Here is a 13,204-nt window from a genome sequence, read left to right on the forward strand (position 1 = left end):
GCGTCGACGATCGGGATCCCGGGGATGAACTCTGGAAGGGTCTCCGCGTCGTCGTCGTCGTCCTCGCCGTCTGCCTCGTCTGCTTCGTCTGCCTCGTCTGCCTCGTCTGCTTCGTCTGCCTCGTCTGCCTCGTTCGTTTCCTCGGCACCGCCCGATGATGATGCCTCGCGGGTCGACGTCCCCGCCGCCGCGGCCCTCTCCGCCGCCGCGGTGGCCCTCGCGCGCTTCCGCGGCGGGCGCTGCGGCAGTGGGACGTGGTCCATGTCTCCGCGACGCGCGTTCGCGACGCCGCGCCGCGAGTTCGCGGACCGGTCGTCGCGCGCGCGGGACTGGCGGCGGTCGGGGATGAAATGTCCGGTCTTTTTTGTGAGCGCTCGCGCGCGCGCGGCGGCTTTCGCACTTTCATAAAATCCGGCCGCGTTTTCTCGCGCGCGCCACTCTCCTCGGGGCGGAAGATCGGCGTCGCTCGGGCGCGATCACCGGGGATCCACGATGGAGACGGACGCTGCCATCTCCGGGATGACGATATACATCCCGATCGGTGACACGAACGAGGCCGTGGAGGTCGCGGTGAACGATCTCCCGGACGACGAGGGAGAGATCCTCGGCATCCTTCAGGCTGAGCTCGCGCCGTTGGACGTGTGGCTTCACGTCGCGAAGGCGTACTTGTCGAAGGGGAAAGAGGAGCAGTTCAGGAACATCTTAGAGGAGGCGACGCAGCCAGGTGAGAAGAGCGCGGGGTGACTCTCTCGCGCGCCCGCGCGCGCGTTCGTGACGCGGCGCCGATCGCGCGTCCGGGCGCAACCCTACCGTCGATCGATCGATCGATCGATCGATCGATCCTCCTCCGAATCCAATTCGCGCCGCGATCCTCCCTCCCCGCGCGCCGCCCCGATCTCACCGCGACCGCGCTCGCTTTCGACCCCACAGAGATCGAGACGTACTACCCCGACAGCAAGTGTGAGCGCACCGCGATCTTGTGCACGCTCGCGTCGTACCACGTCAACATGGGCAAGGCGGAGAACGACAAGATTCGACGCGACGACCACTTTTACAAAGCCGACGGCTTGCTGCGCGCCGCGGAGCTCATCAAACAAAAAGCGAACGGCGAGGAGCCGGAGCAAGCCCCGGTCGTGGGACGCGCGCACTTGGAGCTCGCGAAAGGGAACCTCGCGGCCGCGGAGAAGCTCGTCGACGCCGCGCGGTCGCTCAAGGATGGAGGCGCGGGGAACGTCCTCCCGTTGCTCATGAAGGCGCGGCTGCTCTACGACCGCGGGCAATTCGCGGAGGCGCTGCAGTGGTACAGGCGGGCGCTCAGGTCGCAGGGCGCGGCCGCGCCCGCGGGCGTGCGCCTCGGCATCGGCGCGTGCCAGTACCAGCTCGGGAACTTTGAAGGCGCGCGGCTCGCGTTCGAGCGGACGATACAGCTGGAGCCGACCAACGTTGACGCGCTCGTCGGCTTGGCGTCCGTCGAGTTTAACGCCGCGTCCGCGGTGCCGGCGGAGCTGACGCACGGGGACGGCGGCGGCGCGGACGGTCCATCCGTCGAGGAGAAGCTCGCGGACGCCAAGACGAACTACGTCGCCGCGGTGAAGCGCGGTTTGGAGCTCCTCGAGCGCGCGTTTACTCTGGATCCGCATCACCCTGGCGCGCAAGTCGAGCTCGCGAAGCACTTTCTGTACGCCGGGGACGATAACCTTCAGGCGATCGAGCAGCTCACGGAGACGCTAATCCGCGGCGGCGCGGACGCGATCGGGTCGACGCCGCGTTTGAGGGCGCAGGCGGCGATGACGCGCGCGAAGGCGCACCACTCGCGCGGGGAGCTGCAGCGCGCGCAGGGGTTGTACCAAGCCGCCGCGCAGATGGACGAGACGTTCCACGAGCCAAACTTTGGGTTAGCGCAAGTCGCGCTGACGAGGGGCGATAACAAAGCCGCGCTGACGTACGCGGAGCGGGCGTACGCCGCGTTCCCGAACAGCGTGGAAGTGCAGAGGGTGTACGGACACTGCCGACGAATCGCGGACGACGCCGCGGCGATGAACGGCGGCGGCGGCGTCGCGTCCGTGGGCAACATCGGCGCCGGGCCCGGGCGCGATCTCGAGACCGCGGGCATCTTGAAGAAAGCCGTGGAGGCGGACCCGTACGACTACGATGCGCAGATCGAGCACGGCGACGCGCTGTTGGCGGCGAGGGAGTACGAGGCTGCGCTCGCGGCGTACGAGGGCGCGGTTGAGATTTTGAACAACGGCGGGAAAAAAGCAGACGGCACGTCCACGATCTCGTCCTCGCTGCTGAATAACGTCGGCGTCTTGAAGGCGATGACCAAGGGCGCGGCCGGGCACGAGGATACGAGGGCGGTGTTCCTCGCCGCGCTCGAGGCTGCGGCGAAGGAGGAGGGCGGGAAGGGAGAAAAAGGCGAGGCGTTGGACGAACCCGCGGAGAGAAGGAAAGCGACGGGCGCGCGGCTTCAGGTCGCGTTTAACCTCGCGCGTCTGTCGGAGGAGAAGGGCGACATCGAGGACGCCACCGCGCGGTACGACGACCTCCTCGTCGCCTCCCCGGAGATGACGGAGTGCTTACTCCGCAAAGCCGCGATGGCGGCGAAGCGGGAAAATTTCGCCGCCGCGGAGCAGTTCGCGCGCAAGGCGTTGGAGACCAAGCCGGACGACCCGGACGCGATGGCGTCCGTCGGTCACGTGCTCATGAAACAGAGCCGATGGTCCGAGGCGCAGGCGCAGTTTAAGGCGCTCAGGAACCTCCCGAAGAAGCTCACGCCGACGCAAGCGGCGTTGTCCGCGGCCGCGGGTAAAGACCCGAACGCGGCGACGCACCAGCACGACGAGTACGCGATGCTCTCGCTCGCGAACGCGGCGTATTACCAAGCCGTGAAGCTTCAGAGCAGCGTGAACCACAAGCGCGGGGACCCGAAAGTCCGCGAGGCGGAGCAAGCGCACCTGGACTACGCGACGACGTTGTACACGAAAGCGCTGCAGAAAAACTGCAGCGACATGTACGCCGCGAACGGGCTGGGCATCCTCCTCGCGGAGAAAGGGCGCATCGACGAAGCGAAGGCGACGTTCCAGATGGTCGCCGAGGGGATCACGGCGGCGACCGGGAAGGGCGCGGAGGGCGCCGCGGACTCGAGCTTGATGTCGTCCCCGGACATCTGGATCAACCAAGGGCACGTGCAGATGGCGAAAGGGAACTACGTCGCCGCGGCGAAGCACTACGAGCAAGCGCAGGCGCAGTTCTTCAACAACCTCGACCACAGAGTATCGCTGTACCAAGCTCGGAACTCGTACGAAGCCGCGTCGCTGGAGGAGAGCAAGTCGTTCCTGAGACGCGCGCTTCACGTCGCGCCGTGGAATCACCGCCTGCGTTTTAACCTCGCGTATGTCCTCCAAGAGAACGCGCACCGCACGTTGAACCGGACGTTGAAGGGCGCGGAGAAGGGCAAGGCTGCTCCCGGCGGCGGCGAAGGCACCGAAGGCACCGGTCGTCTGCAGCAAGTCCTCAACGCGATCGAGGAGTTCAAGCTCGCGTTGAGTCTCTTCGAGCAGCTCCAAAAAGTCGCGAGCGCGTCGAGTAAGGACAAGGACGCGAAAAAGAACGCCCCAGAGTACGGGTTCGATAAGAAGCGCGTCGGGATTCACGTCTCGTTCTGCGCTGAGGCGCTCAAGTCCGCGCAGCCGCATCTGGAGGCGGCGGAGAGAGAGGAGGCGGCGCTGCAGGCGCGGCGGGACGCGCAGGCGGCGGCGAGACGCGCCGCGGAGGAGACGCGAGCGGCGCAAAACGCCGCGAAGGAAGCCGCGGAGGAGCTCAAGAGGAAGGCTGCGGAGGCGGCCGCCGCGGCCGCCGCGGAGAGATTCAAGCAGTCGCAAGAGCAGTGGCTGAAGAAGACCACGGAGATTCGCGAGGCGGAGGAGGCCATCGAAGGGGGCGGCGGCAAACGGAAGAAATCGAAGAAGGGCGAGAAGACGACGTCGTTGCACTACGACGAGGACGACGACGACATCCTCCTGCCCGACGACCACCCGGACAACCCGTTGAACAAGGACAAGAAGAAGAAACTGACGGACGAACAGAAGGCTGCGCTCAAGGCTGCGGGCCTGGACGACTCCGACGACGACTCCGAGGACGAACCGGAGGCGAAGGACACCGACGGCGACGACGACGAGAAGGACCTCACCGAGGACGCCAAGGCGAAGTTGAAAGCCGCGGGGTTAGGGGATTCGGACAGCGACTCCGACGACGAGATGCCGGACGCGCCGACGGAGGGGAAGGAGAAGCGAGCATCCCCGCCGAAGGAGGAGACGAAGCGCGGGCGTGGTGGGAAGCGCAAGACGAAGGAGGAGGAGCGGCAGGAGAAGGCGAACGCGGCGATGAAGAAGCTCGCGAAAAAGGCGGCGGCGAAGAAGAAGAAACGCGGTCGCGACGGGTCCCCGGAGAAGGAGGAGGAGGAAGAGAAGGGCGCCGCGCCCGCGGTGGAAGAGAAAGAGGAAGACGCCGATGAGGAGGCGCCGAAGAAGAGGAGGAAGGCTGTCATCGACGACGACGACGACTCGGACTAGCTCTCTAAATCTAATTCATTGATGAGAACATCTAACTCGAAAGCGGCCCTTCATCCGCCTTCGTCCGCGCGCCGCCGCGCGTCCTCTTCGATCTCCCGAACGCATTGCCCTTGGTCTAACCAAAACAACGGCTCCACGTTCGCGTCCGCGCACGCCTGAAGCGTCCGGACCGTGATCTGCTTGTTCCCCACGTACTCCGTGATGCGCCCTTGCGCGCGCACGAGCGCGCCTAAACGCAGCGCGTTCAGATCGATCCCGAAGTCGTCCACGCTCACGCCCCCGTCCCCTCCCCCGCCGTTGTCGCCCTCGGACTTCATCCACACGACGCACTCGATCGTCCCCGTGCCGTCGTCCAGGACGAACAGCGTCTTCGTGTCCCTCGCGTACAAGGACACGACGTGACCCATGAGCTCGCATCGACGGAAAGGTCGACCGCGGTAGAGCCGCACCGCGCCGTGCCCTCCCTCCGCGTCCGTCACGACCGCGTCCGGGCCGACAATCTCGCACACCGCGACCTTGACATTCACCCAGAACAGAGGGTCGAGACCCCACTCCGAGGTTGGCGGCGGCGCCATCGCCCTGCGCCACCGAAGGTGCCAACTTCAGTTTTCAATCGCAGACTTTTTGTTCGCGTTCTGACACTTTCGAACAGAACCGATCGAGCCCCCGCGCTCGTCAGTGGCACCGGCGCGCGCCGCGACGTCGCGTCCGACGCGATGTCCGACGGGAAGAAGGCCGACGCCGACGACGGAGGATGGGGCCTGGGGACCTGGGGCATGGGTTCCTCCGATGACTGGGGCGTCGGAAACCTCGATCTGACGTCCACGCTGACCTCGCTCTCGGAGCAAGCTTCCACCTTCGACCTCAACGCCGTGGACGTCACCGGCGCGATGAACTCCATGGTCGAGCACGCGAGCAAAGTCGCGAACGATATCGCGGACACCGTGGACTCGTACGACGCGCAGCTGGGGCTGAACGTCGCGCGGGGTGAGAACGCGAGCGGCGGGGACGGCGACAAAGAAGCGAGCGCGGGCGGAGACGGCACGAGCGCGATTCCTCCGGTCGCCCCCGCTCCCGCTGAGCCCGCCGCGCCGGTCGCGCCGGTCGCGCCCGCCGCGGTCGTTCCCGCGGCGTCGACGCGCGGGAAGAAGTCGAAGAGCGCGAAGAAACAGCAGGAACCCGCCGCCGCGCCGACCCCAGCGGCGTCCGCGTCCGCGTCCGCGTCCGCGTCTGAACTCGAACGCCTGCGCGCGTCGCTCGCGGAGAAGGACGCGCGGCTGGCGTCCCTGAGCGAGACCCTCGCCGCGAGGGAGAAGCAGCTCTTGGAGGCGAACTCGAAGACCGCGGCGTCCACGGAAGCGGTCGCGGAGGAGAAGGACAACGAAGTGCGAACGCTTCGAGGCGCGGTCGACGCGTTGACGAAAGAACGCGACGACGCGCGCGCCGAGCGCGAGGCTGGGATCGAACGCGTCGGCGCCGCGGAGCGCAAGGTGTACGCGCTGACGAAAGAGCGCGACGCGCTGCGCAAGGAGATTGACCGAAGCGGCGAGCAAGGCGAGCTACTGAAAGAGAAGGACAACATCATCACCGAGGTCATGGCCGAGGGCGAGAAGCTGTCAAAGAAACAGGCGGAGATGGAGGCGCACGTCAGGAAGAAGAACGCCGCGGCGAAGGACGCGGAGGCGAAGGCGGCGGCGCTGAGCGTGCGGCTGGAGGACGCGAAAGCGACGACCGAGGGGCTTCGCAGGGAGATGCTCGCGCTCAGAGAGGAGATCGAGACGCAGAAGACGCACTTCGTGGATCAGCTCGCGAAGGCTCGGGCGGCGGCGGCGGCGGCGGAGGCGGCGGCGGACGGCGAGACGCGCGCTCGGCTCGAGACCGAGCTCAAGGACGCCGCGGCGAGGGAATACGCGCTTCAGGACCAGGTCGACGGGTTGCGAAAGGCGATGACGAAAGCCGCGGAGAACGCGGCGAGACGGGAGGAACGCGCCGCGGAGGACGTTCGCGAGATGGAACGCCGGTGTCAAGAGTCCGAACGTCGACACGAGGAGCTCGCGCAGTCGATGCCCGAGAGCACGCGTCCGTTGATTCGTCAGATCGAAGCGATGCGATCGCAGCAGAACGAGCGCGCGGAAGCGTGGGCGGGCGCGGAGCGGTTGCTCAAGATACGAGTCGCGGACGCGGAGGAAGCGGCGCGCGCCGCGGCGCGACGGGAAGCGGCGGCGGAGGAGGACGCCGCGGATGCCAAGGCGACGGCGGCGCGCGCGCGGGAACTGACCGCGAAAGCGCAGGCGGAGACCGCGAACGCGAAGAAACAGCTCGCTTCCGAGCGCGCGGCGGCGAGAGAGGAGCGCGCGAGGGTGATGGAGGAAGCGGAGACCGCGGCGATGCAGGAGGGGAGGATGCACGCGGTCGAGGAGGAGGCGAGGGGGCGAGAGGCGAAGGCGCGAAGGCAGCTCGCGGAGGAAAGAGGGCGCCACGAAGCCGCGACCGCGGCGTGGGAGCGCGAACGCGCGGAGTTCGTCGCGAAAGAGTCGTCGCTCTTAGACAAGATACGCGAGCTTCAGAGGGTGATCGAGCAGAGAGACGCCGCCGCGGAGGCCGCGGCGGAGGAAGCCGCGGCGGCGGCGGCGGCGGCGGCGGCGGCGAAAAACGCGGAGGCTGAAAAAGCATCCGAGGGCGACCAAGGCGACCAGGTCGTCGCCGCGCTGACGCGCGCGGCGCGGTCCGTCAGCGCGGGCGGCGAGTCCGGAGTGCGCCTCGCGATCGACCGCGCCACGGAAGAGCTTCAGAGGCGGCTGCGCGCGAGCGACAGCGAAGTCATCATCGCGAACGACCGGATCAAATCGTTGGAGAAGACGCAACGAGAGCTCGCGAACGAGCTCATGTCCGCGACGTGGCTCATCGACGAGGTCGGGAACCCCGCGGACTTGAAACGGCAACTCACCGCGCTCGAGGACAGGCACGTGGACGCGCTCGAGATGATGGGCGAGACGAGCGAGGAGAACGAGGAGCTCAAGGAGAGGACGGCGGCGTTGAAGTCGATGGTGGACGCGTTGACGGAGAAGGTTGCCGCGTTGGAAGCCGCGCGCGCGGAAGCGTCGAGTTGAACGAGTCCACTCGTTCGGCACCATCTAATCGTCTACTATCTTATAGTACGAATTCTCTACCTAAATCTCGCGAGGACGTCCTCGGGTATGCTCTTCACGTGCGCGGCGACCATCGCGCGCGCGTCCGCTTCGACCATCGTCGCGAACGCGGTCTCCCCCCTCGCGCGCGCGTCGAATGAAACGTCTCGCAGATACGCCGCCGTCGCCGCCGCGGCGAGGCACCGCCTACGGCGCTCGTCCTCGGTGACTTCGCCCGCGCTCGGTGCCATCGCGTCCAACTCGAGCGCGTTCGCCGGGTTCGGGAACACGCACACGTTCACGAGCTCTCTCACGATCGCGTGCGCGCGGACGTCGCCGCCGTCGCGCGCGGCGTCGAGCTCGAGCGCGACGTCCTCGGCGTTCGGGCTCGACCGCAGTCGCCACACGATCGGGGGCGAGACTAAGAACGTGGTGCTGTCGTCGTCGCCGAGGCTGCGGGGGCGGGAGCGTCGGTCACCGGGGGACGAGGGACGGGCGCGGCGACGATGCAATCAAAAAAACAAATCTCGGTGTCGGAGTGTTGTAGTTCGGCGTTCGCGTCAGGGGTGACGGCGGTCGCCGTCCCTCAGAGCCCTTGCGCAATCAAGTAAGAACTGTTGTCGTCATCCACCGAGGCAGGGCGGGGCGAGAAAATTCGCGCGCGTTCTCTCCGCGCGCGTCGCACCTCGTGCCTTCCTCGTCGCTCCCACCTCGGTGCCCACCTTCGGGGGCCCCACCATCTTCGGTCGCGTCGTCGCCGTGGCGCACGGTCACGAGCAGCTCCTCGCGGCCGCGCGTCGACGTCGAGAAGTGCTTAAACCCGACGAGGCAACCGATCGCGAGCGCGTCCGCGCGGAACCGTTCCATCCGGGCGCCCCGGGGGGAGGCGCCCTCCGCACTGAAACGCTTACGCTTCCCGAAAAGTGGTGTTTGTCTGCTATGATAAACGCAGGTCTGGCCGGTGTTCGGTGGTCGGTCGGACTCGGGCAGTCCTCAAAACCTTGCATCATCGCCCGCACTCGCCCTCTTTCAGACGCACACACGTCCGTCATGTCCGCCCAAATCTCGAAGAAACGCAAGGTACGCATCACGGCCGCGCATCCGCCCACCGCGCGACCGCGCTCGCGCGTCGAGCGCGTCGTCCTCGGCCGCGGACCGGACCTCGCGTCGGGATTTTTTCCCGACCGCGGGTCGAGAGTCGCGCGCCGGCGACCGACGCGCTCGGTCGCCTCGCGCGCGTCGCCGCCGCCGTCCGTCGCCGTCCGCGCGCGGCGTGATCGTACCGACGATCGCACGCGTCCGGATCGACGCCGGGTCGCTCGCGCCGCGTCCACCCGCGCGCGAGCGCCCGTCGCCGGTGGCGGATGCGTGTTTTAGGGTTTCGCGCACGAAAACTCGCCCCCCACTGGCTCTGACCCTCTCCCCGCTCCCCGCCCCCGCCGTCCACGCGCTCACAGTTCGTCGCCGACGGCGTGTTCTACGCCGAGCTCAACGAGATGCTCGTGCGCGAGCTCGCGGAGGATGGCTACTCCGGCGTCGAGGTCCGCGTCACGCCGATGCGTACGGAGATCATCATTCGCGCGACGCGCACGCAAAACGTCCTCGGCGAGAAGGGCCGACGCATTCGCGAGCTGACGTCTCTCGTGCAGAAGCGCTTCGGCTTCGCCGAGGGCTCCGTCGAGCTCTACGCGGAGAAGGTTGCGAACCGCGGCCTCTGCGCGATCGCGCAGGCGGAGTCGCTGAGGTACAAGCTCCTCGGCGGGCTCGCGGTCAGGCGCGCGTGCTACGGCGTCTTGAGGTTCATCATGGAGAACGGCGCGAAGGGTTGCGAGGTTGTCGTCTCCGGCAAGCTCCGCGGCCAGCGTGGCAAGGCGATGAAGTTCAAGGACGGGTACATGATCTCGTCCGGTAACCCCGTCCGCGAATACATCGAATCCTCCGTCCGTCACGTTTTGCTTCGCCAAGGGTGCGTCGGGATCAAGGTAAAAATCATGCTCGACTGGGACCCGAAAGGGCGCACGGGGCCGAAGACCCCGGTGCCGGACGTCGTCACGATTCACAACCCGAAGGACGAGGACGAGAGCGGTCTCGCGAAGCCGTACGTTGGCAAGGAGCTCGAGATGTAACTTGGCGTGTTCTTCTAGCGTATAATAGAGTTGGAAGCGAACGAGACAACAGTCAATCGTTAAAAAAACGCGCTAAAACTACTCGTACAGTGCGTTTGCCGCGCGTCCACACCGTATTGTGCTCGGTGACTGTATAAGATATAGATAATATGATGATTACACGTACAGTACTATTAAAGCAAATGAACCGTACAGACAAGCAAAGAAAATCAAACAAACATGAAAACAGGGTTGATTCATGATATCAGCAACATGGTTGGTTGATGTTGGAGTTTGGGACCGTCGTCCTTCCGCCGGACCGGTGCGCATCCACGGAGGTCGCGCGCTCGCCGTTCGCGTCTGCACAGCGCGACGAGTCGCGTGTCCAAGTTCCCGGCATTGCGGGGATCGAAGACCGGACTCGGCGGGCGATCGGTGTCGACGCGCGCGGGTCGCGCGGCGGAGAGTTTATACCGCGGGGGGGTGCATGGACTCCGGGCACTGGCATTCCGGTTTATTGCTTTCCATACCAATCCTTCGATGACTTCTCGTACACATTCGACGAACTTTTGAAAACGCAGTATGCGGGCGAAGCGTCTCGGTTATCCACGAAGCCTTTACAGTCGGCGCACTGATTGCACTGCTCTTCGCACCTTTGGATGCCACCAGAAACATTTCCGTAATACAGTCTTTCATCGCACGCGCCTGATGCTCCATGCCCTTGCACAGCTCTATTCGCGATTTTTTCGTAGTGGTAATCCTCGGGCTCGGGCTCGGGCACCGCAGTAGCGTTGTCCGAGTTGAACTCGTCGACTGTTGTGGAGTTGTCCGAGTTGAACTCGTCGACTGTTGTGGAGTTGTCCGAGTTGAACTCGTCGACTGTTGTGGAGTTGTCCGAGTTGAACTCATCGACTGTTGTGGAGTTGTCCGAGTTGAACTCATCGACTGTTGTGGAGTTGTCCGAGTTGAACTCATCGACAGTCGTGGAGCCCGGCATGGAGTCCATCGTGGAGCCCGGCATGGAGTCCATCATGGAGCCCGGCATGGGGTGCATGGACTCCGGGCACTGGCATTCCGGTTTTTCCTTTGCCATCTCCGGGGGGTACGTCGAGCACCAATCGGGTACAACGCAGTCCATCGTGGAGCCCGGGATGGAGTCCATCGTGGAGCCCGGGATGGAGTCCATCGTGGAGCCCGGGATGGAGTCCATCGTGGAGCCCGGGATGGAGTCCATCGTGGAGCCCGGGATGGAGTCCATCGTGGAGCCCGGGATGGAGTCCATCGTGGAGCCCGGCATGGAGTCCATCGTGGAGCCCGGCATGGAGTCCATCGTGGAGCCCGGCATGGAGTCCATCGTGGAGCCCGGCATGGAGTCCATCGTGGAGCCCGGCATCGAGTTGTCTGAGTTGTCCGGGCACGTGCACTCCGGTTTTGACTTTTGCCCCTCCCACGAGCACCAATCGGGTACAACGCAGTCCACCGTGGAGCTTGGCATAACCGCAGGCTCAACGGGCGACGACTCCATGTTCATCGAGTGGTTCAAGAATTCCACCCCGGAGTTAACATACGAAGGAGCGTAGTCGTCGACGGTGCCGCTCACGTAGGCGAGGGCGGTCACTTGATCTTTGCCGCCGGTCCAGTCGATAGCCGGAACCGGGTTCGTTCCGACGGTCTCGTGAATGATCAGGCCGCGCTTCCAGCGGAGAGCCGCGATCCTACTCGCCAACACCTTGGTCTCCGCGATGACCTTGTCGTGCAACTCGGTGTATGACGCGATGAGGCGCGTGATCTCGGTCGTCGGCGCAGAATTTCGGAACTCCTCCAACTCCTCCTCACCGAGCATGGCGTTCTCTTTCTCGTCGTCAGCTTTACTGCCGACCATCCTGATCGTCGGGAGCGGGGGGTTGTCCACGGACTGATTGATGATGTTGTCGCGCTGAGACCGGAGCCCGTCGAGCTGTCGGGACAGCTCCACGGTCTCCTTGATCACGTCGTCGTGCGCTTTGGTGTACTCTTCCAGGAGGCTCATGATTACGGTGAGGCCATGCCCTTCGTCCGGGCACGCGCAATTCTTGTTCACCCCTGGGGGGTAATTCGGGCAGTCGCAGTTCATCGCTTGGCCGAGGCTGGCCGCCTCGTAGTGACCGGTCATGTCGATCACTGGGAGCGGGGGGTCGTCCACGGTCACGGCCACGAGCTCCTTGCGCATCGAGCGAAGAATTTCGATGTCCTCGTACACCTTTCTGGTGTGCGCGATGACGTCGTCGTGCTCCTCCATGTACTCGGAGATGAGCTTTTTGATCGAATCCGTAGACTCGACCTCGCCTTGGCCGAGCGAAGCCATATTTTTTCCCCAGGCTGTTGCCGAGGCGACAACGGCGCGCGTGTGGTTCATGCCGCCGGTGTAGTCCACGACGGGATCGCGGTGGCACCGACGGTCCTCGCAATGACCTGACCGCGCTTCCAGCGGAGGCCCTCGATCCTCCTCGCCACCATCTTGGTCTCCGCGATCACCATCTCGTGCTTCTTGGCGTATTCCGCGACCATTCTCATGATCTGCGTCCCCGCCGGGCTCTCGGGTTGACCGAGCATGGCTTCAGAGATCGGTTCTGCGATCGCGGCGACGATGCCGGTCATGTTGATCGTCGGGAGCGGAGGGTCGTCGACTTCCATACCGATGATCGCGTCGCGCTGGCCGCGAAGCTTGTGGAGCTTCCCGTCCAACGTCCTGGTGTTCGAGATAATCTTGTCGTGGTGCAAGGCAAACCCGTTGATGAGGGTCATGATCTGCGTCATCTTGTTCGTCGTCGTCCCGTCAGTTTGACCGAGGCTGGGTGTCTGGCGGGTACTCCAAAAAGAACTGATCAGCGGGGTCTCGCCGTGACCGGTCAGGTCGATCGCGGGGAGCGGAAGGTTGTCCACGGCGGTCATGCCGACGATCTCGGCGCGCTTCACGCGAAGCGCGTCGATCGCGTCCTTCACCCTTCGCGTCTCCGCGATGACCGCATCGTGCTCGACGGTGTAGTTCGAGATTAACCTACGGACGTTGTCCGTCGAGCTCATCGTGACGTTCGTGGCGTTCTGCCCGAGGCTCGCGCGGCCAAGACCGAGCACGCTCGAGATCGGCGACGACGTCGTCGACAGAAGCACCGTGGCGAGCACGATCGCGACCGCGGACGTCGGCAGCGCCGCGAATCGCCACGATCGGCGATTGTTCGACCGATCACCCTTCGAGTCGCGCGCCAGCAGCGGCGTCGCCTCGCCGGTGAGCGGCATGTCGAGCTGGTTTTTTTTCGTCTCTCTCCCGGCGGAGAGTGGAGGTCTCTTGCCCCGAGAACCGCGGCGAATCGCGGCGTCAGTGCTCGGAAGCGGGCTCGGTGTGTGTGCGTGTTACTCCTGT

The 13,204-nt window shown here is 65.2% G+C and overlaps 6 protein-coding genes across 6 annotated transcripts; 3 read left to right on the forward strand and 3 right to left on the reverse strand.

Moving 5' to 3' along the window:
- Positions 1 to 519: 519 nt before the first annotated feature.
- MICPUCDRAFT_16492 (PAF1 complex protein Ctr9) lies at positions 520 to 3,224 on the forward strand (the record flags this gene model as incomplete). Its single annotated transcript, XM_003057637.1, has 4 exons — positions 520 to 724; positions 931 to 1,469; positions 1,557 to 2,054; positions 2,121 to 3,224. Coding segments are annotated over 4 exons (2,346 nt in total), but the record flags the coding sequence as incomplete, so codon positions are not given.
- Positions 3,225 to 4,686: 1,462 nt separating this feature from the next.
- MICPUCDRAFT_57131 (uncharacterized protein) lies at positions 4,687 to 5,146 on the reverse strand (the record flags this gene model as incomplete). The annotated part of the gene is made up of 2 exons (XM_003058003.1): positions 4,687 to 4,702; positions 4,767 to 5,146. The coding sequence occupies 2 exons, from the start codon at positions 5,144 to 5,146 to the stop codon at positions 4,687 to 4,689; spliced, it is 396 nt and encodes a 131-aa protein (XP_003058049.1).
- A 141-nt stretch (positions 5,147 to 5,287) lies between these two features.
- MICPUCDRAFT_46985 (uncharacterized protein) lies at positions 5,288 to 7,743 on the forward strand (the record flags this gene model as incomplete). The annotated part of the gene is made up of 1 exon (XM_003057638.1): positions 5,288 to 7,743. The coding sequence occupies one exon, from the start codon at positions 5,288 to 5,290 to the stop codon at positions 7,679 to 7,681; it is 2,394 nt and encodes a 797-aa protein (XP_003057684.1). The 3' UTR covers positions 7,682 to 7,743.
- A 994-nt stretch (positions 7,744 to 8,737) lies between these two features.
- Positions 8,738 to 9,886, forward strand: MICPUCDRAFT_26239 (uncharacterized protein). Its single transcript, XM_003057639.1, has 2 exons — positions 8,738 to 8,779; positions 9,157 to 9,886. The coding sequence occupies exons 1-2, from the start codon at positions 8,750 to 8,752 to the stop codon at positions 9,823 to 9,825; spliced, it is 699 nt and encodes a 232-aa protein (XP_003057685.1). The 5' UTR covers positions 8,738 to 8,749; the 3' UTR covers positions 9,826 to 9,886.
- Positions 9,887 to 10,318: 432 nt separating this feature from the next.
- Positions 10,319 to 12,199, reverse strand: MICPUCDRAFT_67223 (uncharacterized protein; the record flags this gene model as incomplete). The annotated part of the gene is made up of 1 exon (XM_003058004.1): positions 10,319 to 12,199. One exon carries the CDS (start codon positions 12,197 to 12,199, stop codon positions 10,319 to 10,321), a length of 1,881 nt encoding a protein of 626 aa, XP_003058050.1.
- Positions 12,196 to 13,194, reverse strand: MICPUCDRAFT_67224 (uncharacterized protein; the record flags this gene model as incomplete). The annotated part of the gene is made up of 1 exon (XM_003058005.1): positions 12,196 to 13,194. The coding sequence occupies exon 1, from the start codon at positions 13,078 to 13,080 to the stop codon at positions 12,196 to 12,198; it is 885 nt and encodes a 294-aa protein (XP_003058051.1). The 5' UTR covers positions 13,081 to 13,194.
- Between the last annotated feature and the right edge of the window lie 10 nt (positions 13,195 to 13,204).

This window comes from Micromonas pusilla, assembly GCF_000151265.4.
Source record: "Micromonas pusilla CCMP1545 genomic scaffold MICPUCscaffold_4, whole genome shotgun sequence".
NCBI classification, from domain to species: Eukaryota; Viridiplantae; Chlorophyta; class Mamiellophyceae; order Mamiellales; family Mamiellaceae; genus Micromonas; species Micromonas pusilla.

Coding starts and splice junctions, on each gene's coding strand:
- MICPUCDRAFT_26239 (XM_003057639.1), top strand. CDS start 8,750: ATGTCCGCCCAAATCTCGAAGAAACGCAAG. Junction 8,780..9,156: donor AAATCTCGAAGAAACGCAAG/GTACGCATCACG, acceptor ACGCGCTCACAG/TTCGTCGCCGACGGCGTGTT.